The sequence below is a fragment of the Pristiophorus japonicus genome, chromosome 9 (assembly GCF_044704955.1).
Source record: "Pristiophorus japonicus isolate sPriJap1 chromosome 9, sPriJap1.hap1, whole genome shotgun sequence".
Lineage (NCBI taxonomy): Eukaryota > Metazoa > Chordata > Chondrichthyes > Pristiophoridae > Pristiophorus > Pristiophorus japonicus.
Window position 1 is genome coordinate 198,211,312 of NC_091985.1, and position 24,835 is coordinate 198,236,146.

Here is a 24,835-nt window from a genome sequence, read left to right on the forward strand (position 1 = left end):
CGATAAGGGTCAGGATATTAAGGGTTACACAACTAAACTGGGTAAAGAAACAAATAAGACGTGCATTATTTATGCCTCATGACGGCAGAACGCCCCAAAGTGTTTTACAGCCTATGAAGTACTTGTGGAGTGTCGTCACTGTTGTAATGTGCACAGCAGGCTCCCACAAACAGCAATGTGATAATGACCACATCATCTGTTTTAAGTGATGTTGATTGAGGGATAAATTTTGGCCAGGACACTGGGGAGAACCTTGTCCCAACAGCGGCTGTGGAATGTGGTACGTCCACCCAAGGACACGACGGAGCCTTGGTTGAACGTCTCATCCGAAAGACGGCACCTCTGACAGTGCAGCGCTCTCTCAGTACTGCCCGGCGCTCCCTCAGTACTGTCCTTCCGTCAAGTTTATAGTGATGTTGATTGGTGGAGCTAACATACCTTTCAACCATGATCTAATGCTTGAGGAGCTGAATGGGCCTCCTCCTGATCCTATGCAACAGGCTCGAGGGGCTGAATGGGCCTCCTCCTGTTCCTGTGTAAAAGGCTCGAGGGGCTGAATGGGCCTCCTCCTGTTCCTATGCAACAGGCTCAAGGGGCAGAATGGGCCTCCTCCCTTTCCTGCGTAACAGGCTCGAGGGGCAGAATGGGCCTCCTCCTGTTCCTGTGTAACAGGCTCGAGGGGCAGAATGGGTCTTCTCCTGTTCCTGTGTAACAGGCTCGAGGGGCAGAATGGGTCTTCTCCTGTTCCTGTGTAACAGGCTCGAGGGGCAGAATGGGCCTCCTCCTGTTCTTGTGTAACAGGCTCGAGGAGCTGAATGGGTCTCCTCCTGTTCCTGTGTAACAGGCTCGAGGGGCAGAATGGGTCTCCTCCTGTTCCTGTGTAACAGGCTCGAGGGGCAGAATGGGCCTCCTCCTGTTCCTATGTAACAGGCTCGAGGGGCAGAATGGGCCTCCTCCTGTTCCTGTGTAACAGGCTCGAGGGGCTGAATGGATTCCTGTTCCTATTTCTGACGTTCTTATGAAAGAGCTGCGGGGGGGTGGGGGGGGGGGGGGGGGGGTGGGGGAGAGGAAGAGAGAGTCGGACTAATTGAATAGCCCTTTCAAAACAGCCAGCACAGGCACGATGGGTCGAATGACCTCCTTCAACGCTATGAGATGCGATGAAATCTAAACATGCCAGAACCTGGGATTTAATGTCCCATCCGGAGGAACACTGCTTGGTCTCAGATCGTGAGTTCAGGCCTCAGGGCATCCCTTGACTCCTGACCCGGAAGCACTGGGTTGCTGGTGACTGATCCAAGCAAGCCATGGGGGTTCGCTCCGCCCCCACCCCTCCCCCCAACACCGCTGTATCCCCTGGCCCCTTGGCGGTCACTCACCTCGTCCTGCGTGTCCTTCTTGACCAGGAAGGGGAGGTTGCGGGCGGTGGCGAGCACCACATTGGCGGCCTGCTCGGTGCTGAGCAGGAGCAGGACCTTGGCAGCCAGCCGCTTGCCTTGCGGATGCACATGATCTGCACAAAGTGCTCGTCGCTGACTCTGCGAACGGCAGGATCAGAGGGGGAGGAGGTTACAGTGCTGCAGGCAGCTCGAGGAATCTCAGGAGGAGTCCGCTCGGACCGCCGCCCTAACCCCCCCACCCCCCCCAGTGCTGGCTCCCATTCAGCCTGCCCCTCTCCCGACTCCCCACCGACCCACCCTCTCTCCCTGCCCCCTTCCACTGCCGACACCCCCCAACCCCTTCCTCCCCCGAGTCCACACCCTTCCCGGTTCCCCCCCCCCCCATCCCCTCCCCCCCCTCCCCGACTCCACACCCTCCCCAGTTCCCCCCCCCACCCTCCCCTTCCCCCCAGACTCCCCCCTCCCCTTCCCCACCCCCCCATCCCGCTTCCCCCCCCCGCTCGCCGCCCACATCCTCCCGACTCCCCCCTCCCCTTCCTCCTCCTCCCCCTTCCCATCCCACTCTTCTCTCTTCTTCCTCCCCCCTTCCCTTCCCCCCTTCTTCCTCCCCTTCCCATCCCCCTCTTCTTCCTCCCCCCTTCCCTTCCCCCTCTTCTTCCTCCCCCCTTCCCCCTCCCCTTCCCCCCTTCTTCCTCCCCCTTCCCATCCCCCTCTTCTTCCTCTCCCCTTCCCTTCCCCCTCTTCTTCCTCCCCCCTCCCCTTCCCCCTCTTCTTCCTCCCCCCTTCCCCCCTCCCCTTCCCTTCCTCCCCCCTCTCCCCGACTTCCCCCCCTCCCCCTGCTCCCCGACTTCCCCCCCATCCCCTGCTCCCCGACTTCCCCCCCCACCCCCCCGACTTCCCCCCCCACCCCCTGCTCCCCGACTTCCCCCCCCACCCCCTGCTCCCCGACTTCCCCCCCCACCCCCTGCTCCCCGACTTCCCCCCCCACCCCCTGCTCCCCGACTTCCCCCCCCACCCCCTGCTCCCCGACTTCCCCCCCCACCCCCTGCTCCCCGACTCCCCCCCCCACCCCCTGCTCCCCGACTCCCTACCCCCCCCATCCCCTGCTCCCCGACTCCCTACCCCCCATCCCCTGCTCCCCGACTCCCTACTCCCCCCCATCCCCTGCTCCCCGACTCCCTACTCCCCCCCCATCCCCTGCTCCCCGACTCCCTACCCCCCCATCCCCGACTCCCCCCCACCCGCTCTCCCCCCCATCCCTGACTCCCCCCCACCCCCCACCTCACTCCCGCTCGCCCCCTTCCCCTCCCCTCCGACTCCGCCCCCCTGCGCGTGCACACACCTCTCGGTGCTGTGGGCCTGCTTCCCTCGCAGGTTCTCGTACATCTGCAGGATCTTGCTCTTCCGGTGCTCCAGCACGGCTGGCCGCTCCTCCTCACTCACCTGCAGGAACTTCTTCTCCAAATCCTGCACCTCCAGCACCAGACTGTACGTCTGAATAAAGTAAAGGGGGGGGGCATCAGGGCACACGTTACAAGGAAGAGACGCACACTGCAAGGCGCAGTAACAGTACTGTGTCCCGCCCGATACAGTCTGGCACAGGGTTGCATCAATGCAGGAAAAGGGTACAAATAAAAAAAAGCTGCGACAGTGAGTCAGGCCTCTACCATCGGCGTACCGTGGCTGCAGTGTGTACCTGATGCACTGCAGCAACTCGCCAAGGCTTCTTCAACAGCACCTTCCAAACCCCGTGTCCTCAACCACCTAGAAGGACAAGGGCAGCAGGTGCATGGGAACACCACCACCTCCACGTTCCTGTCCACCTCACACACACCATCCCGACTTAGAAATATAACACCGTTCCTTCATCGTCGCTGGGTCAAAATCCTGGAACTCCCTCCCCAAGAGCACTGTGGGAGCACCTTCACCACACGGACTGCAGCGGTCCAAGAAGGCGGCTCACCACCATTTCCTCGAGGGCAATCAGGGATGGGCAATAAATGTGGCGCCGACATCCCGCGAATGATTTATTAAAAAAAGGCATTGACCTTTCACCCTCTGACACCTGGAGGCCAAATCCAGTCCCACATAGAGGGCGTCTCACTCTGGTGGGGGACTGGGTGTGAGAGGAGGTCACAGATGACCTTTCACCCGCTGGGAAAGGCTCAAATCAAGCCCGAGACAGATGCTGACTGAACGTCACTGCCAGACACTCTTGCCCAACCGCCCCCCCTGCCCCCCGACCTACGCCCTTTCCCTCCTCACCCCACCACCCCCAACTCTCTCTCACTCCCTCCCCTTCTCACTCTCGCTCTCTACATACCCCATCTCTCTTGCCAACACCCCTCCCTCAGTCCGAACTCCTGCACCCCCTCCCTCACCACTCTTTCCTCCTCCCTCAACCCCAATCCTCAGACGCCCCTTTCGCTCACTCTCTGGCCCCCCCCTTCTTTCTCCCTCCCCTCAGTAGCCCTCCCCTTCTCCGTCTTCAGCTTTCGCTCTCTCTCTCTTTCTTTCGCTCCCTCCCCCGCTTTCTCTCCCTCACCGTCAATCACCTCTCCCCCCTCAATATCACCCTCCGCTTCTCCCTCCCTCACAGCACCCCAACACCCCTCCTCTCCCTCACAGCAGCTCCCTCTTCCCCTCACAGCCCCCCCTCTCTCTCCCCCTCACAGCCCCCCCTCTCTCTCCCCCTCACAACCCCCCCCGCCTCTCTCCCCCTCTCTCTCCCCCTCACAGCCCCCCCTCTCTCTCCCCCTCACAGACCCCCTTCTCTCTCTCACTCTCACAGCTTCCCCCCCCCTCTCTCACCCTCACAGCACCCCCCCTCTCTCACACCCTCACAGCACCCCCCTCTCACCCTCACAGCCCCCCTCTCTCTCCCCCTCACAGCCCCCCTCTCTCTCCCCCTCACAGCCCCCCTCTCTCTCCCCTCACAGCCCCCCTCTCTCTCCCCCTCACAGCCCCCCTCTCTCTCCCCCTCACAGCCCCCCTCTCTCTCCCCCTCACAGCCCCCCCTCTCTCTCCCCCTCACAGCCCCCCCTCTCTCTCCCCCTCACAGCCCCCCTCTCTCTCCCCCTCACAGCCCCCCTCTCTCTCCCCCTCACAGCCCCCCTCTCTCTCCCCCTCACAGCCCCCCTCTCTCTCCCCTTCACAGCACCCCCCTCTCTCCCCCTCACAGCCCCCTCCTCTCACCCTCACAGCCCCCCTCTCTCTCACCCTCACAGCCCCCCTCCTCTCTCCCCCTCACAGCACCCCTCCTCTCTCTCCCCCTCACAGCACACCCCTCTCTCTCCCCCTCACAGCACCCCCCTCTCTCTCCCCCTCACAGCACCCCCCCTCTCTCTCCCCCTCACAGCAGCCCCCCTCTCTCTCCACCTCACAGCACCCCCCTCTCTCTCCACCTCACAGCACCCCCCTCTCTCTCCCCCTCACAGCACCCTCCTCTCCCCCCCCCCCCACTCTCTCCCCCCCCCCCCCCCCCCACAGCTCCCCCCTCCCCTTCAAAGGCTGCTGTGGCACAAGGAAAACATGTCACACTGCGGCCAAGCAAAGAGAATTTTAATCGGCACTCACATAGAATTAAGCAGAATGTTACACCGCATGAACAAGGCAATTGACCCAAGTGGTCCGTGTCGCTGTTAATGTTCAACATGAACCTCATCCCTCCCCTATGTCATCTCACCCTATTCACATATCCGCCTATTCCTTTCTCCCTCAGGTGTTTATCTTGCTGCCCCTGAAATGGATCTATGATCTATGTTTCTTAACTAGGGCAACATGGAGGAACAGATTGTATCTAACCCACATCTCCCTCACCTCGGAGAGAGTGATGGGACAGTGATCAGCAGCTGGATTAATATCAGTAGGGATACAGTCAGTAACACAGGGTGCTGGGGGAGAGGGGTTACTGAGTGACAGTGTGAGGGAGCTGGATTAACATCAGTAGAGATACATTCAGTAACACAGGGCGCTGGGGGAAGAGGGGTTACTGAGTGACAGTGTGAGGGAGCTGGATTAACATCAGTAGAGATACAGTCAGTGACACAGGGCGCTGGGGGAAGAGGGGTTACTGAGTGACAGTGTGAGAGAGCTGGATTAACATCAGTAGAGATACATTCAGTAACACAGGGCGCTGGGGGAGAGAGGTTACTGAGTGACAATGTGAGGGAGTTGGATTAACATCAGTACATAAGAACATAATAGGAACAGTAGTAGGCCATTTGGTCCCTCGAGCCTGCGCCATGATTAAATAAGATCGTGGCTGATCTGATCTTGGCCTCAACTCCACTTCCCTGCCCGCTCCCCATAACCCTCGACTCCCTTATCATTCAAAATTCTGTCCACCTCCACCTTAACTATATTCAATGACCCAGCCTCCACAGCTCTCTGGGGCAGAGAATTCCACAGATTTACAACCCTCAGAAGAAATTCCTCATTTCAGTTCTAAATGGGCAATCCCTTATTCTTAAACTATGTCCCCTAGTTCGAGATCCCCCCACGAGGGGAAACATCCTCTCTGCATCTACCCTGTCGAGCCCCCTCAGTATCTTATATATTTCAATAAGATCACCTCTCATTCTTCTAAACTCCAATGAGTACAGGCCCAACCTGCTCAACCTTTCTTCATGTCAACCCCTTCATCTCAGGAATCAACTGAGTGAACCTTCGCTGAACTGCCTCCAATGCAAGTATCTCCCTCCTTAAATACGGAGACCAAAACTGTACTCAGTACTCCAGGTGTGGCCTCACCAATACCCTATACAGTTGTAGCAGGACTTCTCTGCTTTAAGACTCCATCCCCCTTGCAATAAAGGCCAACATTATATATTTGCCTTCCTGATTACTTGCTGTATCTGCATACTAACTTTTTGTATTTCACGCACAAAGACCCCCAGGTCCCTCTGGACTGCAGCATTTTGTAACCTTTCTCCATTTCAATAATAATTTGCTTTTTTATTTTTCCTGCCAAAGTGAAAAACTTTCCCACATTATACTCCATCTGCCAAATTTTTGCCCACTCACTTCACCTGTCTATATCCCTTTGTAGATTCTTTGTGTCCTCCTCACAACTTGCTTTCCCACCCATCTTTGTATCAGTAAACTTGGTTACTTTACACTCGGTATAGATTGTAAATAGTTGAGGCCCCAGCACCGATCCTTGCGGCACCCCACTAGTTACCGTTCCCCAACCGGAATATGATCCATTTATCCCGACTCTCTTTCTGTTAGTTAGCCAATCCTCTATCTATGCTAATATATTACCCCCAACCCAGTGAGCTTTTATCTTGTGCAGTAAAATTTTATGTGGCACCTTATCAAATGCCTTCTGCAAATCCAAATACACCACATCCACTGGTTCCCCCTTATCTACCCTGCTCATTACATCCTCAAAGAACTCCAGCAAATTTGTCAAACATGATTTCCCTTTCATAATATCATGCTGACTCTGCTTGATTGAATTATGCTTTTCCAAATGTCCCGCGACTGCTTCCTTAATAATGGACTTCAGCATTTTCCCAATGACATAGATATGTGAAGATAAAAAGATTAGGTAGGTCCCTTGCAGTCAGATTCAGGTGAATTTATAATGTTGAACAAAGAAATGGTGGACCAGTTAAACAAATACTTTGGTTCTGTTTTCAGGAAGGAAGACACAAATAACCTTCCGGAAATACTCGGGGACCGAGGGTCGAGTGAGGTGGAGGAGGAACTGAAGGATATCCTTATAAAGCGGGAAATTGTGTGAGGGAAATTGATGGGATTGAAGGCCGATAAATCCCCAGAGTACTTAAAGGAAGTGGCCACAGAAATAGTGGATGCATTGGTGCTCATTTTCCAACAGTCGATAGACTCTGGATCAGTTCCTATGGACTGGAGGGTAGCTAATGTAACACCACTGTTTAAAAAAGGAGGGAGAGAGAAAACGGGTAATTATAGACCGGTTAGCTTGACATCAGTAGTGGGGAAAATGTTGGAATCAAGTATTAAAGATGAAATAGCAGCACATTTCGAAAGCAGTGACAGGATCGGTCCAAGTCAGCATAGATTTATGAAAGGGAAATCATGCTTGACAAATCTTCTGGAATTTTTTGAGGATGCAACCCGTAGAGTGGACAAGGGAGAACCAGTGGATGTGGTGTATTTGGACTTTCAAAAGGCTTTTGAAAAGGTCCCACATAAGAGATTGGTGTGAAAAATCAAAGCACATGGTATTGGGGGTAATGTACTGACATGGATAGAGAACTGGTTGGCAGACAGGAAGCAGAGAGTCGGGATAAACGGATCCTTTTCAGAATGGCAGGCAGTGACTAGTGGAGTGCCGCAGGGCTCAGTGCTGGAACCCCAGCTATTTATAATATACATTAATGATTTAGATGAAGGAATTGAGTGTAATATCTCCAAGTTTGCAGATGACACTAAACTGAGTGGCGGTGTGAACTGTGAGGAGAACACTAAAAGGCTGCAGGATGACTTGGACAGGTTAGGTGACTGGGCAAATATATGGCATAAGCAGTATAATGTGGATAAATGTGAGGTTATCCATTTTGGGGGCAAAAACACAAAGGCAGAATATTATCTGAATGGCAGAAGATTAGGAAAGGGGGAGGTGCAATGAGACCTGGGGGTCATGGTTCATCAGTCATTGAACATTGACATGCAGGTACAGCAGGCGATGAAGAAGGCAAATGGTATGTTGGCTTTCATAGCTAGGGGATTTGAGTGTAGGAGCAGGGAAGTCTTACTGTATTTGTACAGGGCCTTGGTGAGGCCTCACCTGGAATATTGTGTTCAGTTTTGGTCTCCTAATCTGAGGAAGGACATTCTTGCTGTCGAGGGAGTGCAGCGAAGGTTCACCAGACTGATTCCCGGGATGGCGGGACTGACATATGAGGAGAGACTGGATCAACTGAGCCTTTATACACTGGAGTTTAGAAGGATGAGAGGGGATCTCATAGAAACTTACAAGATTCTGACGGGACTGGACAGGTTAGATGCGGGAAGAATGTTCCCGATGATGGGGAAGTCCAGAACCAAGGGACACAGTCTTAGGATAAGGGGTAGGCCATTTAGGACTGAGATGAGGAGAAACTTCTTCACTCAGAGAGTTGTTAACCTGTGGAATTCCCTACCGCAGATAGTTGTTGATGCCAATTCATTGGATTTATTCAAGAGGGAGTTAGATATGGCCCTTACGGCTAAAGGGATCAAGGGGTATGGAGAGAAAGCAGGAAAGGGGTACTGAGGTGAATGATCAGCCATGATCTTATTGAATGGTGGTGCAGGCTCGAATGGCCTACTCCAGCACCTATTTTCTATGTTTCTGTGACTGATGTTAGGCTAACTGGACTATAGTTTCCTGCTTTCTGTCTCCCTCCTTTTTTAAATAGGGCGTTACATTTGTGGTTTTCCAATCCACTGGGGCCTCTGCAGAATCCAGGGAATTTTGGTAGATTACAACTAATGCATCCACTATCTTTGCAGCCACTTATTTTAAGATGGTAGGATGTAAGCCATCAGGTCCAGGGGACTTGTCCACCTTTAGTCCCATTATTTTACCGAGTACATTTTCTTTAGTGACAGTGATTGTTTCAAGTTTCCCTCTCCCAATCGCCCCTTGATTATCCATTCATCATCATCGTCATCATAGGCAGTCCCTCGGAATCGAGGAAGACTTGCTTCCACAACTGAAGTGAATTCTTTGGTGGCTGAATACGACAGCTAGAGACTTGGGATGTTTTTGGTGTCTTCTACTGTGAAGACCGATAAAAAATGTGTCCACCAGAGATACACTCAGTGACATAGGGGGTTGGGGGGGAGGGGGGGAAGGGGGGGGGAAAGAGAGTGTGGGAAGGCAGGATGTGGGGGGGTAAGTTGCCGCATTGTTGATTTAAACGTTTCTACCGCCTGTTCCAAATCCCAAGATTCTTCTCAAAGCCTGCGATCTTCCCAGCCTCCCGGAAAACTGGGATGAAGAGGAGTACTCACCCGCTCAATGGTGTAGAGTATCTGTCGCCTCTTGTCCCGGACTTGCTTCTCTTTAGTCTCCTACAGGGAGGAAAGGGAAGAGGTTCGGAGCCGGGAATAAACCTCAACAGGTACGAGCAAACATCTCTCTTCCATTTCTCTCTCTCGCAGGAGGAGGAGGAGAAGCCCCACTCTGCGGAATTCCCACGCTCACCCTCGGCTTAAAGGCAAATAACAGCTCGGGCCGCGACGTGGGTGACAAATGCGGGCAGTGGGAGTTTCCAGATACACCCCCAACCCTCAGTCACCCTCCCCGAGGCTCAGTGCTGGGGAAATGGAGACACGTGTGTAGCCCTTGGCACCTCCCTTACCGTCTATTAATCCGCTGTGCACCACAGACAGAGGCGGCTCAGGGACAGAGACTGCAGGCTGACAGACAAACTCTCACACAGGCACAGCGGAAAGACCCAAGTTGCATCCCCCGTCAGTGTTGAGTGTCCTGACCCCAGCCAGGCTGTTGTCGGATGCTGCATGTCTGTCCGTCAGACCAGGGTCGAGAAATGGACCAGGGATAATCAGCCCCTCCGACAGTGCAGCACTCCCTCAGTACTGCCCTTCCGACAGTGCGGCACTCCCTCAGTACTGCCCCTCCGACAGTGCGGCACTCCCTCAGTACTGCCCCTCCGACAGTGCAGCACTCCCTCAGTACTGCCCCTCCGACAGTGCAGCACTCCCTCAGTACTGCCCCTCCGACAGTGCGGCACTCCCTCAGTACTGCCCCTCCGACAGTGCGGCACTCCCTCGGTACTGCCCCTCCGACAGTGCGGCACTCCCTCAGTACTGCCCCTCTGACAGTGCAGTGCTCCCTCACTGCTGACCCTCCGACAGTGCGGCGCTCCCTCAGTACTGCCCCTCCGACAGTGCGGCACTCCCTCAGTACTGCCCCTCCGACAGTGCAGCGCTCCCTCAGTACTGCCCCTCCGACAGTGCGGCACTCCCTCAGTACTGCCCCTCCGACAGTGCAGCACTCCCTCAGTACTGCCCCTCCGGCAGTGCGGCACTCCCTCAGTACTGCCCCTCCGACAGTGCAGCACTCCCTCAGTACTGCCCCTCCGACAGTGCAGCACTCTCTCAGTATTGCCCCTCCGACAGTGCGGCACTCCCTCAGTACTGCCCCTCCGACAGTCCCTCAGTACTGCCCCTCCGACAATGCGGCGCTCCCTCAGTACTGCCCCTCCGACAGTCCCTCAGTACTGCCCCTCCGACAGTCCCTCAGTACTGCCCCTCCGACAGTCCCTCAGTACTGCCCCTCCGACAGTGCAGCGCTCCCTCAGTACTGCCTCTCCGACAGTGCGGCACTCCCTCAGTACTGCCCCTCCGACAGTGCGGTGCTCCCTCAGTACTGCCCCTCCGACAGTGCGGTGCTCCCTCAGTACTGCCCCTCCGATAGTGCGGCACTCCCTCAGTACTGCCCCTCCGACAATGCGGCGCTCCCTCAGTACTGCCCCTCCGACAGTCCCTCAGTACTGCCCCTCCAACAGTGCAGCGCTCCCTCAGTACTGCCTCTCCGACAGTGCGGCACTCCCTCAGTACTGCCCCTCCGACAGTGCGGTGCTCCCTCAGTACTGCCCCTCCGACAGTGCGGTGCTCCCTCAGTACTGCCCCTCCTACAGTGCGGTGCTCCCTCAGTACTGCCCCTCCGACAGTGCGGCGCTCCCTCAGTACTGGCACTGCGACAGTGCAGCACTCCCTCAGTACTGGCACTGCGGAAGTGTCGGCCTGGATTATGAGGGCTCGAGTCGCTGGAGTGCAGCTCGAACCCTTGGCCCTGTGACTCAGTGGCCGAGAGTACGCTACCCACTGAGCCCCGGCTGTCCCAGCGTGGAGCTGCAGAGGGGAGGATTAGCCCTTCAGTTAAATACAGAGGACAGCATGTGCCCAGGGACCGTCACACAATGCGAACTGAAAGAAGGGAAGAAAAATTAAGAGGACAATCAGAAAGGTTTCAGTGCTTACGTCATCGTCCGTACGCGTCGTCACCACAGCATCAATCATCTTGCGAGGGTTGTTCACGCTGGACACGGTGAGTTTACCCAAGGACCCCTCGAACTGCACTGTAACCAATAAACCAGCCATCAGCACATGCAGCTCCCTCCAAACAGCAGAGCTCCAGGCAGGAATTCGCGCCTCCAATACTCCCAGGCAGGTATAGCACGGGGTTAGATACAGAGTAAAGCTCCCTCTACACTGTCCCATCAAACACTCCCAGGGCAGTTACAGCATGGGGTTAGATACAGACTAAAGCTCCTTCTACATTGTCCCATCAAACACTCCCAGGGCAGGTACAGCACGGGGTTAGATACAGACTAAAGCTCCCTCTACACTGTCCCATCAAACACTTCCAGGGCAGGTACAGCACGGGGTTAGCTGCACAGTAAAGCTCCCTCTACACTGTCCCATTAAACACTCCCAGGGCAGGTCTGACCCCCAGCATCCACAGCCTTTGCAGCACCTTAACCCCAGGCACGAGCTGTAATCTGTACTGTTACTCCATGTGCCATTTCAAATTCTCTAGCTGGCAGTATTTAATTGTCCGGCATTGTGATGTTCACTGGCAGCCATGTTTTTGGCCAACTGATTTCACACCAGAGACGAAGGTCTCAGAAACAGTTGTTGTCCGCTCCATCTCAGCAGGGATTCAACCCAAGTCCCCGAGGTCAATGGTCAGAGTCTGAAACCTTTGCCCCACTTGGTCCTGTCGGAAGGCTACAGGCCGACAACGCTTTAATTTTAAAATCCTCATCCCTGTTCTCAATCCCTCCATGGCCTTGCCCGTCACTATCTCTGTACCCTCCTCCAGCCCCACAACACTCCGATATCTCTGCCCCCCTCCCCCCCGCCCCGATTTTAATCGCCCTCACCATTGGTGATCATGCCTTCAGCTACCTAGGCCCGAGGCTCTGGAATTTCCTCCCTACATCCCTGTCTGGAGTAAAAATAAAACGGGGAAGGTGGCTCAACCGTGGCTAACAGGGGAAATTAAGGATAGTGTTAAAACCAAGGAAGAGGCATATAAATTAGCTAGAAAAAGCAACAAACCTGAGGACTGGGAGAAATTTAGAATTCAACCAAGGAGGATTAAGGGTTTAATTAGGAGGGGGAAAATAGAGTACGAGAGGAAGCTTGCAGGGAACATAAAAACTGACTGCAAAAGCTTCTATAAATATGTGAAGAGAAAAAGATTAGTGAAGACAAACGTAGTTACCTTGCAGTCGGATTCAGGTGAATTTATAATGGGGAACAAAGAAATGGCAGACCAACTGAACAAATACTTCGGTTCTGTCTTCACGAAGGAAGACACAAATAATCTTCCGGATGTACAAGGGGACAGTGGGTCGAGTGAGAAGGAGGAACTGAAGGATATCCTTATTAGGCAGGAAATTGTGTTAGGGATTGAAGGCTGATAAATCCCCGGGGCCTGATAGTCTGCATCCCAGAGTACTTAAGGAAGTGGCCCTAGAAATAGTGGATGCGTTGGTGATCATTTTCCAACAATCTATCGACTCTGGATCAGTTCCTATGGACTGGAGGGTAGCTAATGTAACACCACTTTAAAAAAAAGGAGGGGTAGAGAAAACGGGTAATTATAGACCGGTTAGCCTGACATCAGTCGTGAGGAAAATGTTGGAATCAATCAATAAGGATGAAACAGCAGCGCATTTGGAAAGCAGTGACAGGATCGGTCCAAGTCAGCATGGATTTATGAAAGGGAAATCATGCTTGACAAATCTTCTGGAATTTTTTGAGGATGTAACTAGTAGAGCGGACAAAGGAGAACCAGTGGATGTGGTGTATTTGGACTTTTAAAAGGCTTTTGACAAGGTCCTGCACAAGAGATTGGTGTGCAAAATCAAAGCACATGGTATTGGGGGTAACGTACTGACATGGATAGAGAACTGGTTTGCAGATAGGAAGCAGAGAGTCGGGATAAATGGGTCCTTTTCAGAATGGCAGGCAGTGACTAGTGGAGTGCCGCAGGGCTCAGTGCTGGGACCCCAGCTCTTTACAATATACATTAACGATTTAGATGAAGGAATTGAGTGTAATATCTCCAAGTTTGCAGATGACACTAAACTGGGTGGTGGTGTGAGCTGTGAGGAGGACGCTAAGAGGCTGCAGGGCGACTTGGACAGGTTAGATGAGTGGGCAAATGCATGGCAGATGCAGTATAATGTGGATAAATGTGAGGTTATCCATTTTGGGGGCAAAAACACAAAGGCAGATTATCTGAATGGCGACAGATTAGGAAAAGGGGAGGTGCAACGAGACCTGGGTGCCATGGTTCATCAGTCAATGAAAGTTGGCATGCAGGTACAGCAGGCAATGAAGAAGGCAAATGGTATGGTGTCCTTCATAGCTAGAGTATCGGAGCAGGGAGGTCTTGCTGCAGTTGTACAGGGCCTTGGTGAGGCCTCACCTGGAATATTGTGTTCAGTTTTGGTCTCCTAATCTGAGGAAGGACATTCTTGCTATTGAGGGAGTGCAGCGAAGGTTCACCAGACTGATTCCAGGGATGGCTGGACTGACATATGAGGAGAGACTGGATCAACTGGGCCTTTATTCACTGGAGTTTAGAAGGATGAGAGGGGATCTCATAGAAACGTGTAAGATTCTGATGGGACTGGACAGGATAGATGCGGGAAGAATGTTCCCGAATTTGGGGAAGTCCAGAACCAGGGGACATAGTCTTAGGATAAGGGGTAGGCCATTTCGGACTGAGATGAGGAGAAACTTCTTCACTCAGAGAGTTGTTAACCTCTGGAATTCCCTGCCGCAGAGTGTTGTTGATGCCAGTTCATTGAATATATTCAAGAGGGAGTTAGATATGGCCCTTACGGCTAAGGGGATCAAGGGGTATGGAGAGAAAGCAGGAAAGGGATACTGAAGGAATGATCAGCCATGATCTTATTGAATGGTGGTGCAGGCTCAAGGGGCCGAATGGCCTACTCCTGCACCTATTTTCTATGTTTCTATGTAATCCTTTCCACCTCTCTTTCCCCTTTTAAAAGGCATCTTAAAACCTACTTCTTTGACCAAACCTTAGATAATCTGTCCCAACAGGTTCTTCTGCGGCTCAGTGTTAAAATGATTTATTGACAACTTGTATTTATATAGCACCTTTAACATAGTAATACATCCCAAGGCACTTCAGAGGAGCGATGATCCGACAAAATTTGACACCGAGCCACATAGGGAAATATTAGGGCAGATGACCAAAAGCTTGGTCAAAGAGGTAGGTTTTAAGGAGCGACTTAAAGGAGGAAAGAGAGGTGGAGAGGTTTAGGGAATGAGTTCCAGAGCTTGGGGCCCAGGCAGCTGAAGGCACGGCCACCAATTGTGGAGCGATTATAGTCAGGGATGCTCAAGAGGGCAGAATTGGAGGAGCGCAGACATCTCGGGGTGCGGGGGCTGGAGGTGATTGCAGAGATAGGGAGGGGTGAAGCCACGGAGGGATTTGAAAACAAGGATGAGAATTTTAAAGTTGAGGTCTTGTTTAACCGGGAGCCAAGGTCGGTCAGTGAGCTCAGGGGTGATGGGTGAGCGGGACTTGGGCGCGAGTTAGGACACAGGGAGCAGAGTTTTGGATGACCTCGAGTTTACGGAGGGTCGAATGTGGGAGGCCAGCCAGGCGAGCGTTGCAATCGTCAAGTCTAGAGGTAACAAAGGCACGTGTGAGGGCTTCAGCAGCTGAGGAAAGGGCAATGTTATGGAGGTGGAAATAGGCGATCTTAGCATTGGCGCTCGTGAAGCGCATTGGGACGTTTTGCTGTGTTAAAAGGCGCTGTAACATCATCATCATAGGCAGTCCCTCGGAATCGAGGAGGACTTGCTTCCACTCCCAAAGTGAGTTCTTTGATGGCTGAACAGTCCAATACGAGAGCCACAGATCCTGTTACGGGTGGGACACATTCGTCGAGGGAAGGGGGTGGGTGGGGCTGGTTTGCCACGCGCTCCTTCCGCTGCCTGCGCTTGGCCTCTCAATGCTCTTTGCGCCGAGACTCTAAGAGCTCACCGCCCTCCCGGATGGACTTTCTCCACCTCGGGCGGTCTGCGGCCAGGGTCTACCAGGTGTCAGTGGTGATGTCGCACTTTACCAGGGAGGCTTTGACGGTGTCCCTATAACGTTTCCGCTGTCCTCCTTTGGCTCGTTTACCATGAAGGAGCTCCGCATAAAGCATTTGCTTAGGGAGTCTCGTATCTGGCATGCGAACTATGTGGCCTGCCCAGCGAAGCTGATCGAGCGTGGTTTGTGCTTCAATACTGGGGATGTTAGCCTGGTCAAGGTCACTGATGTTGGTGCACCTGTCCTCCCAGGGGATTTGCAGGATCTTGTGGAAACATTGTTGGTGATATATCTCCAGCGACTTGAGTTGCCTTCTGTACATCGTCCATGTCTCAGATCCATACAGGAGGGTGGGTATTACTACAGCCCTGTAGACCATGAGTTTGGTGGTAGATTTGAGGGCCTGGTCTTCAAATACTCTTTTCCTCAGACAGCCAAAGGCTGCGCTGGCGCACTGGAGGCGATGTTGAATCTCCGCATCAATGTCTGCCTTTATTGATAAGAGGCTCCCGATATATGGGAAATGGTCCACATTGTCCAGGGCCGCGCCGTGGATCTTGATGATTGGAGGGCAGTGCTGTGCGGCAGGGACAGGCTGGTGGAGGACCTTTGTCTTACGGATGTTAAGCGTAAGGCCCATGTTTTCAAATGCCTCAGTGAATACATTGACTCTATCCTGCAGTTCAGCCTCTGAATGTGCACAGACACAGGCGTCGTCCGCATACTGTAGCTCAACGACAGAGGTTGGGGTGATCTTGGACCTGGCCTGGAGGCGGCGTAGGTTAAACAGCCTTCCACTGGTTCTGTAGTTTAGTTCCACTCCAGCGGGGAGCTTGTTGATTGTGGGGTGGAGCATGGCAGCGAGGAAGAATGAGAAGAGGGTTGGAGCAATAACGCAGCCCTGTTTGACCCCGGTCCGGACGTGGATTGGGTCTGTAATGGATCCATTGGTAAGCATCATGGCCTGCATGTCATTGTGGAGCAGGTGAAGGATGTTGACAAACCTTTGGGGGCATCCAAAATGGAGGAGGACACTCCATAGACCCTCGCGGTTGACAGTGTCAAAGGCCTTTGTAAGATCGAAAAAGGTCATGTATAAGGGCTGGCGCTGCTCCCTGCGTTTTTCCTGCAACTGGCGTGCTGCAAACATCACCTCTAACATCGCCCATCTCAGCCCCTGCCTCAGCTCATCCGCTGCTGAAGCCCTCGACCACGCCTTTGTTACCTTTAGACTTGACTATTCCAACGCACGACTGGCTGGCCTCCCACATTCTAACCTACGTAAACTAGAGGTGATCCAAATCTTGGCGTGTCTTAACTCGCACCAAGTCCCGCTCACCCATTATCCCTGTGCTCGCTGACCGACATTCGCTCCCGATTAAGGAACGCCTCAATTTCAACATTCTTATCCTTGTTTACAAATCCCTCCATGGCCTCGCCCCTCCCTTTCTCTGTAATCTCCTCCAGTCCCCCCCCCTCGCGGAGATGTCTGCGCTCCTTAAGGTCTGCCCTATTGAGCATTGCTGAATATAATCTCTCCATCATTGGTGGCCGTGCCTTCTGTTGCCGCGGCCCCAAGCTCTGGAACTCCCTCCCTAAACCTTTCTGCTTCTGTCTCCTCCTTCAAGACACTCCTTAAAACCTAGCTTTTGGTCACCTGCGCTGATTTCTACTTGTGCGGCTCAGTGTCAAATCTTTTATCTCATAATACTCCTGTGAAGTGCCTTGGAACGTTTCCCGATGTTAAAGGTGCTATTTAAATACAAGCTGTTGTTGTAGGGCGCAGCTCCTGGTTCAGAACCCCGGGGAACGACAGGGCCAGTATTATTCCATTCTTTGACCTTTGACATGAGCCTGGCACTGCGTGGACACCTTGCTTAGGGGGTTTTCAATTAGGTTGATTCCGGAGAGGAAGGGGTTGACTTATGAGGAACGGTTGAGTAGGTTGGGCCTATACTCATTGGAGTTTAGAAGAATGAGAGGTGATCTTATTGAAACGTGTAAGATTCTGAGGGGGCTCGACAAGGTGGATGCAGAGAGGATGTTTCCCCTCGCGAGAGAATCTAGAACTGGGGGCATAGTCTCAGAATAAGGGGCCGCCCATTTAAAACTGAGATGAGGAGGAATTTCTTCGCTCAGAGGGTTATAAATCTGTGGAATTCTCTGCCCCAGAGAGCTGTGGAGGCTGGGTCATTGAATATATTTAAGGTGGAGATAGAGAGATTTTTGAGCGATTAGGAAGTGAAGGGTTATGGGGAGCGGGCAGGGAAGTGGAGCTGAGTCCACGGTCAGATCAGCCATGATCTTATTGAATGGCGGAGCAGGCTCGAGGAGCCCAATGGCCGACCCCTATTTCTTATGTTTACCTGGCCGGTACGTATGCTCCAGTTTGGCCACCTGTGGCGTGATCAGCTTGGTCCGCTCCTTCTTGGGCCCCTCGTTGTACAAGTCCAGAGCCGCCTGCTTCTTCTCCAACCTCTCAAAGTAGTTCTACGTTGGGAGAAAGGAACGCCGACAACAGATGAGCAGAGAGACCTTGGTGCCCGTAGACACAAGTCCTTAAAGGCGGCAGGGCAAGTTGATAAGATGGTCAAAAAAGCATATGGGTTACTTGGGTTTATAAACAGAGGCATAGAATATAAAAGCAAAGAAAAGACTTAAGATTTATATAGCGCCTTTCACAACCACTAGATGTCTCAAAAGCGCTTTACAGTTAATTGATACTTTGAGTGCAGTCACTGTTGTAATGTGGGCAACACGACAACCAACTTGCACACAGCAAGCTCCCACACACAGCAATGTGATAATGACCAGACTTCTTGTTATGTTGATTGAGGGATAAATATTGGCCAGGACACCGGTGCTAACTCCCCTGCTCTTCTTCGAAATAGTGCCACGGGATCTTTTACGTCCACCCGAGAAGGCAGACGGGGCCTCGGTTTAACGTCTCATCCGAAAGACAGCACCTCCGACAGCGCAGTACTCCCTCAGCACTGCACTGGAGTGTCAGCCTAGTGTGCTCAAGTTTCTGGGGTGGGACTTGGAACCCACAAGCCTTCTGACTCAGAGGCAAGTGTGCCCCCCACTGAGCCACAAATGACACGAGAGATCATGCTGGAACCTTATAAAACACTGATCAGGCTTCAACTGGAGTACATAAGAACATAAGAAATAGGAGCAGGAGTCGGCCATTTGGCCCCCCGAGCCTGCTCCGCAATTCAATAAGATCAAGGCTGATCTGATCATGGACTCAACTCCACTTCCCTGCCCGCTCCCCATAACCCTTTACTCCCCAATCGTTCAAAAATCTGTCCATCTCCGCCTTAAATATATTCAATGACCCAGCCTCCACAGCTCTTGGGGGCAGAGAATTCCACAGATTTACAACCCTCTGAGAAAAAAAAATTCCTCATCAGTTTTAAATGGGCGGTGCCTTATTCTGAGACTATGGGCCCAAGTTTCCACATGATTTGCGCCTGATTTTTAGGAGCAACTGGTGGAGAACGGACTATCTTGGAAATCGCAATTCTCCACATTTTTTTTTCTGCAGTTCTCGTCAGGTAGAACAGTTCTAGTTTGGAACAGAATTTTTTCTTCAAAAGGGGGCGTGTCCGGCCACTGACGCCTGATTTGAAAGTTTCCACAGTGAAAACGTACTCCAAACTAAAGAATGGAGCAAGTGAAGATTTTTGTAGAACTGTTCTACACATAAAAAAATCAGGCGCAGGTTACAAATTAGGCGTCCAGAACAAGGTGTGGGGGGAGGGGGGGGGAAGGGAAGTCATTAAATTCTACAATAAATCCTTATTTATACTTCTACAAATATTATACAAATAAATCCAACCCGAATAAACATTTATAAGCAAAGAAAAGATTAAATAAACCATCTTCCTACCTGTGTGAAAGTGCTTCAGCCAGGGAGAATTCTGCAGCAAGCCTCACAAAACGAGGGAGCCGTTCCCAAAGGCGGGCGGGAACTGACCGAACGCGGTGGGGGAAGGAAGCCGTTCAAAATGGCAGGCAGAGGGGAGGGAGGGAGCGAGCCGACCGAACGCGGAGGGGGGGCGGAAGGAAGCCGTTCAAGACGGCGGGAGGGAAGGAGACAGAAGGCTGCAGGAAGCCTCAGAAATTGAGGAGCCATTTCCCGAGGGCAAAAGGGGGAGGTCGTCGGGAAACGGCTGCCTCAACTTTCTGAGGCTTCCTGCAGCCTTCTCAGTGCTGATGGCAATGTGGTTTTATTAAAAAATGTTCAAAAACTAAACAGCTACAAAGAACTACAAAAATGGCCGAGTGCCAATGTTTCCTTCACACTGAGCGTGCGCGAACGCTCCAACGCGCACGCGCAGGGTTGCCGGCAGGAAAAAAACGAATTTAAATAGTACCCGCCCCCTCCCACTTACAAAATCGGCGCCAGTGTAGGCTCCGCCCCCCCTGGGCGCCGCGCCAGGCAGACAAGGAGCTGCAGAACGCACCAGAATCGAGTTTTTTTTCTGGCGCCGTTTTAGGCGCGAAAAACGGGCGCCCCTCTTTATCGTGTGGAAACTTGGGCCCTGTGTCCCCTAGTTTTAGTTTCCCCTACGAGTGGAAACATCCTCTCTGCATCCACCTTGTTGAGTCCCCTCATTATCTGAGATGTTTTGATAAGATCACCTCTCATTCTTCTGAACTCCAAGGTGTATAGGCCCAACCTGCTCAACAGTATTGCTGACAATTCTGAGCAGCGCACTTCATGAAGGATGGCAAGGCCTTAGAAAAGGGCGCAGAGGAGGTTTACCAGGATGTGACCTGGGATGTTGCACTTCTGTTATGTGGAGAGGTTGGAAAAGTTAGGACTGCTCTCTGCTTTTATGTTTTTATTTTCTATGCTCTCCTTGGAACAGGGGAGGTTAAGAGGTGACCGAGTAAGATGCATTCAAGAGGATGCGAGGTTTTGATAAGAGTGAATAGGGGGAAAAAAATACCTGTGGCGAGTGGGTGAACTACCACAATAGAGGTCGCAGATTTAAAATCAGGGGCAAAAGATCTGGAGGCAGATGAGAATATTATTCATTCAGAGTTGTCAGGATCTGGAACGCTCCACCTGAAAATGTGGTGGAAGCTGATTCTATCAATAACTTTAAAACTATGAGGGACTTACGGTTACGGACACAAAGTGGGGCTGTGGGACTAAGCACGACTGCTCGTTCAAAGGGCCAGCAAAGGCACGACAGGCTGAATGGCCTCCTTCTTTGCTGTAAGTTGCTCCTCACACTGTCGCATGAGGAAGAGATTGGGTCGACTAGGCCTGTATTCACTAGAGTTTAGCAGAATGAGAGGGGATCTCATTGAAAGGTATAAAATTCTGACTGGGTTGGACAGACTGGATGCGGGGAGGATGTTGCCCCGGCTGGGAAGTCTAGAACAAGGGGTCACAGTCTCAGGATACGGGGTAGGAAATTTAGGACCAAGATGAGGAGAATTTCTTTCACTCAGAGGGTGATGAACCTGTGGAAATCTCTACCACAGAAGGCTGTAGAGGCCAAGTCACTGAACATATTTAATACGGAGATAGATAGATTTCTAGACAGTATCAAGGGGTATGGGGAAAAAGCAGGAATATGGTGTTGAGATAGAGGATCAGCCATGATCATATTGAATGGCGGTGCAGGCTCGAAGGGCCAAATGTCCTACTACTGCTCCTATTTTCTATGCTACGATTCGCTGAACTTTAAACTGCTGTGGCCAGAATGACATCGTGGGGGACCTCATCACCTTCAATCTTGGCTACCCACCTTTAGTGACATGTATCCTACATGGTTACTGTTTGTACTATTACAAGGGGTTCCACCAGAGAGCACCGCAGTGGGAGACTTGCAGGCTACCTGTACAGGTGTGCCTGGTCTAGTATAAAAGGCAGGCCCCCCAGGTGTGATCCTCACTCTGGAGTTATCAATAAAGGACTAAGGTCACTATGGTTCAAGTACAACACATTGCCTCGTGGAGTCATTATCAGAACATGTAAAGACAGAACAATTGGCGATGAGATTACGGACCTTCACGCGAAAATGGCTACCCTTGGTACGTTGCAGCAGTTCGCCGATGGTGATGATTGGGACGCCTTTGTGGAGAGGCTCGACCATTTCTTCACAGCAAACAACCGGGCAGGCGACAATCCGGCCACACTGGCTGATAAGCGCCGAGCTAGCCTGCTAACCAGTTGTGGGCCCACTGTCTATGGCCTCGTCAGGGACTTGCTGGCACCAGCGAAGACGACGACCAAGACGTACGAGGAGCTTGTAACGCTGATCCAAGAGCAACTCAAGCCCAAAGAGAGCATCTTCACAGCCAGACACCGGTTTTCTACCCACCGATGGCCTGAAGGCCAGGAGATCGCGAAATATGCTGCAGACCTCAGGAGGCTGGCGGCACCGTTTGATTTCGGCGACCACCTCACTGAAGCGCTGTGGGACATCTTTGTCATTGGAATTGGCCATGAGGGCCTTCTTCATAAGCTATCGGCGGATACCACAGTCACACTGCAGAAGGCCATCTCTGTGATCCAGGCATTCACGACCTCGACCTGCGGCTCTAGGTAGATGACTCACCCTCAGGACTCAAACCCGTCAGGTACTGTGCACCGAGTGGTGCCTGTTAGAGGCTGGAACGTGAACCCTCTCAGGGGAGAGAGAACAGGCCCCAGAGTCCCTTAACTTAAGAGTCCGCCGAGGGGGGGCTAATCGAGTTGCTCCATGCTGGCGTTGCGGAGGGAATCACAGGGTTCACCAGTGCCGCTTTAAAGACTGTGTGTAAAGGCTGCAGCACAAAGGGCCACCTCCAGCAAATGTGTAACAGAAATATGACTCACTGTGTTGATGAAGAGTCTGCAGATGGCCATGAATCCAGCGCGGATTATGAAACAATAGGCAGAGAGGCAGCTCAGCTCCACGATGAGGTGCATGGCATGTTTACCTGCACCACCGAATGTTCTCCGTTGAGGATGGAAGTCGAGATAAATGGCCTTCCAGCCTTCATGGAAGTGGACACGGGGGCGAGCCAGTCAGTAATGAATCAAGAAGCCTTTGAGAGGCTATTGGACAATCAAACTGAACGACCCAAGTTGGTCCCGGTTCAGGCAAAGCTGCGCACCTACACCAATAATCTTATCCCAGTCATTGGTAGTGCGGGTCTAAAGGTACTCCATGATGGCACGGTGCACAAGTTACCTCTGTGGATTGTTGCAGGTGATGGACCAACGCTATTCGGAAGAAGGTGGATGGAGAAGGTCCATTGGAGTTGGAAAGATTTCATCCCTCCAGCAATCGATGTCCTCCTCGATCAGAGGCAAAGCAAGCCCTCACCTGAGGGTGGACCCGGCACCAGAGAGCAGACCAGCACAGCACCCGAGGCACAGACCGCCCTGCATGACTGCGTGGAGATGATCCAGCTGAGACGACCTGAACGCATCTTCCAGGTTCCAGTGGCAGGACTCCGGAGGAAGAAAATCAGATCCAAAGTTTTGGAGGGAGAACTCAGGGAGAAGAGGATCACCGCAGTCGACATTGTGTGCGGAGGAAAGATGGCGCCCAAACCATGAGGTGATGCGCTGAAGAAAAAGATGGCCACGGCCAGACCACGAGGTGCAGCGCTGATGGAGCAACACGTGGCACCAAACGAAGAAGAGGATTGTGGTAAAGACAGCAAGGCTCTCTTAAAGGAGGCCTGCAACCCACTACAATTATAGGGACAGTTCCACATGCTCAATCAATGTAAGAGCAGCTGAGAGTTCGATGTAAAATGTGTAAGTGATGATCAGCATTGTGTGCATGCAATAAGCAAAGAAAAGGCACGCGATCGCGATCGGAGCTGCAGGTTATTTACAATGAGTAGTGAAACGTTGTGCGATGTAAGATTTTAACTGTACTCAGTCAATGCAGCAGGCAGACACCCATCGGGAGCACACAGGTCCAGCGAGCTACCCAATGTAGTAGCTTGCGTCCCTGGGACCAGAGTGATGCATCATGGAGTGTGGCCACAAGCAGCCAACACACACGAGCTGCAGAGCAAGCGATCTCAGGAGGGCAACGGCACCAGCATCGATACCCTGCACCTGATCGGCTCCACCACTCAGGCACCCGACGGCACCAAACGCCACGAGCCTGAAAGAGCAAACTGTGCTAAGGCGCAGCCCCCAGACCCTATCGTCACCAAAGCCATACCCAAGAATGAAGGGCCACCCGCTACAGTGCTCTCAAATAGGAATAGACCAGCCAGGATCCCAAGCCAAATAACGCCCAGGCAAGCGAGTCAGCAGTTCCCTGTGCAATGCCAGACGACTGCTCATCAGGCAGCAGCAGTGACCCAGAGCGCAAGGAGAGGACAGGGAGGTCACAGGCATCTGTGAACCTGCCCAACGCTAGGAGCAATGGCCAAAGCCCCAAGAGCAGGCAACTTGAGCCAACTGGGTTCCCATTGCCAGCACCGGGCACCGCACCGCCACCAGACTGCCTGGACACCATCCAGCAGTTCTGGTACTAGTTTGTCCTCACGCACCAGTACTGACCCCTGCACTGACTCCAAGAATATTCCAAGCATGTACCACGAATGCAACAATGTGAATGGAAAATATTTTTTGGACTTGAATGTATATGAATGTAATGAGCCAACGGCATAATCTATATGTGGGGGTTGGGGGGGGGGGGGGGGGGGGGAGAAAGAGAGTGGAGTGGTCATGGACACACACAAACAGAAACCACCAGCACTCTACTGCCAACAAAACACTAACCACTCACCCAAGATGGAAACGACCCGCCAAGTGTCAACCAGTTAGAGCTAAGCCCAGAGCACAGTCAATGCAAAGGCGATTTGCACTAAAGGCTTGGGGGAGAGTGATGTCATGTATCCTACATGGTTATGGTTTGTACTATTACAAGGTGTGCCACCAGAGGGCACCGCAATGGGAAACTTGTAGCTTACCTGTACAGGTGTGCCAGGCCGAGTATAAAAGGCAGGCCACTAGGTGTGATCCTCACTCTGGAGTTATCAATAAAGGACTAAGGTCACTACAGTTCAAGTACAACACATTGCCTCGTGGAGTCATTATCAGAGCATCTAAAGACGTAACATTTAGCGCCTATGGGCCTCAGTTCCCAGCCGGGGTGTCGATCGAGTTGGTGGGATTGCGGGGGGGGGGGGGTGGGGGCCATGCTTGGGAATGGCCCCTCCCGCTCTCCTGCCGCATTGTCCCGCTTCCCGGAACGGGAAAACGAGAGGGAGCTCCGTTAATGGTAGAGGGATATGGACTGTTTGTGGTCTGCCCGGGACAGAGAACATACACCACTCGCAAAAAGGCCACTGGGCCCGTGTT

At 52.7% G+C, this 24,835-nt stretch overlaps 1 protein-coding gene across 1 annotated transcript in view; it reads right to left on the minus strand.

Moving 5' to 3' along the window:
• LOC139274043 (protein PAT1 homolog 1-like) overlaps positions 1–24,835 on the minus strand; it is an 86,482-nt gene that overhangs the window by 16,648 nt on the left and 44,999 nt on the right. Inside the window, 8 exon segments of the mRNA XM_070891097.1 lie at positions 1,380–1,498; positions 1,501–1,538; positions 2,743–2,894; positions 9,390–9,449; positions 11,385–11,482; positions 17,859–17,982; positions 19,893–19,951; positions 20,454–20,515. Coding sequence (XP_070747198.1) covers positions 1,380–1,498; positions 1,501–1,538; positions 2,743–2,894; positions 9,390–9,449; positions 11,385–11,482; positions 17,859–17,982; positions 19,893–19,951; positions 20,454–20,515 — 712 coding nt within the window.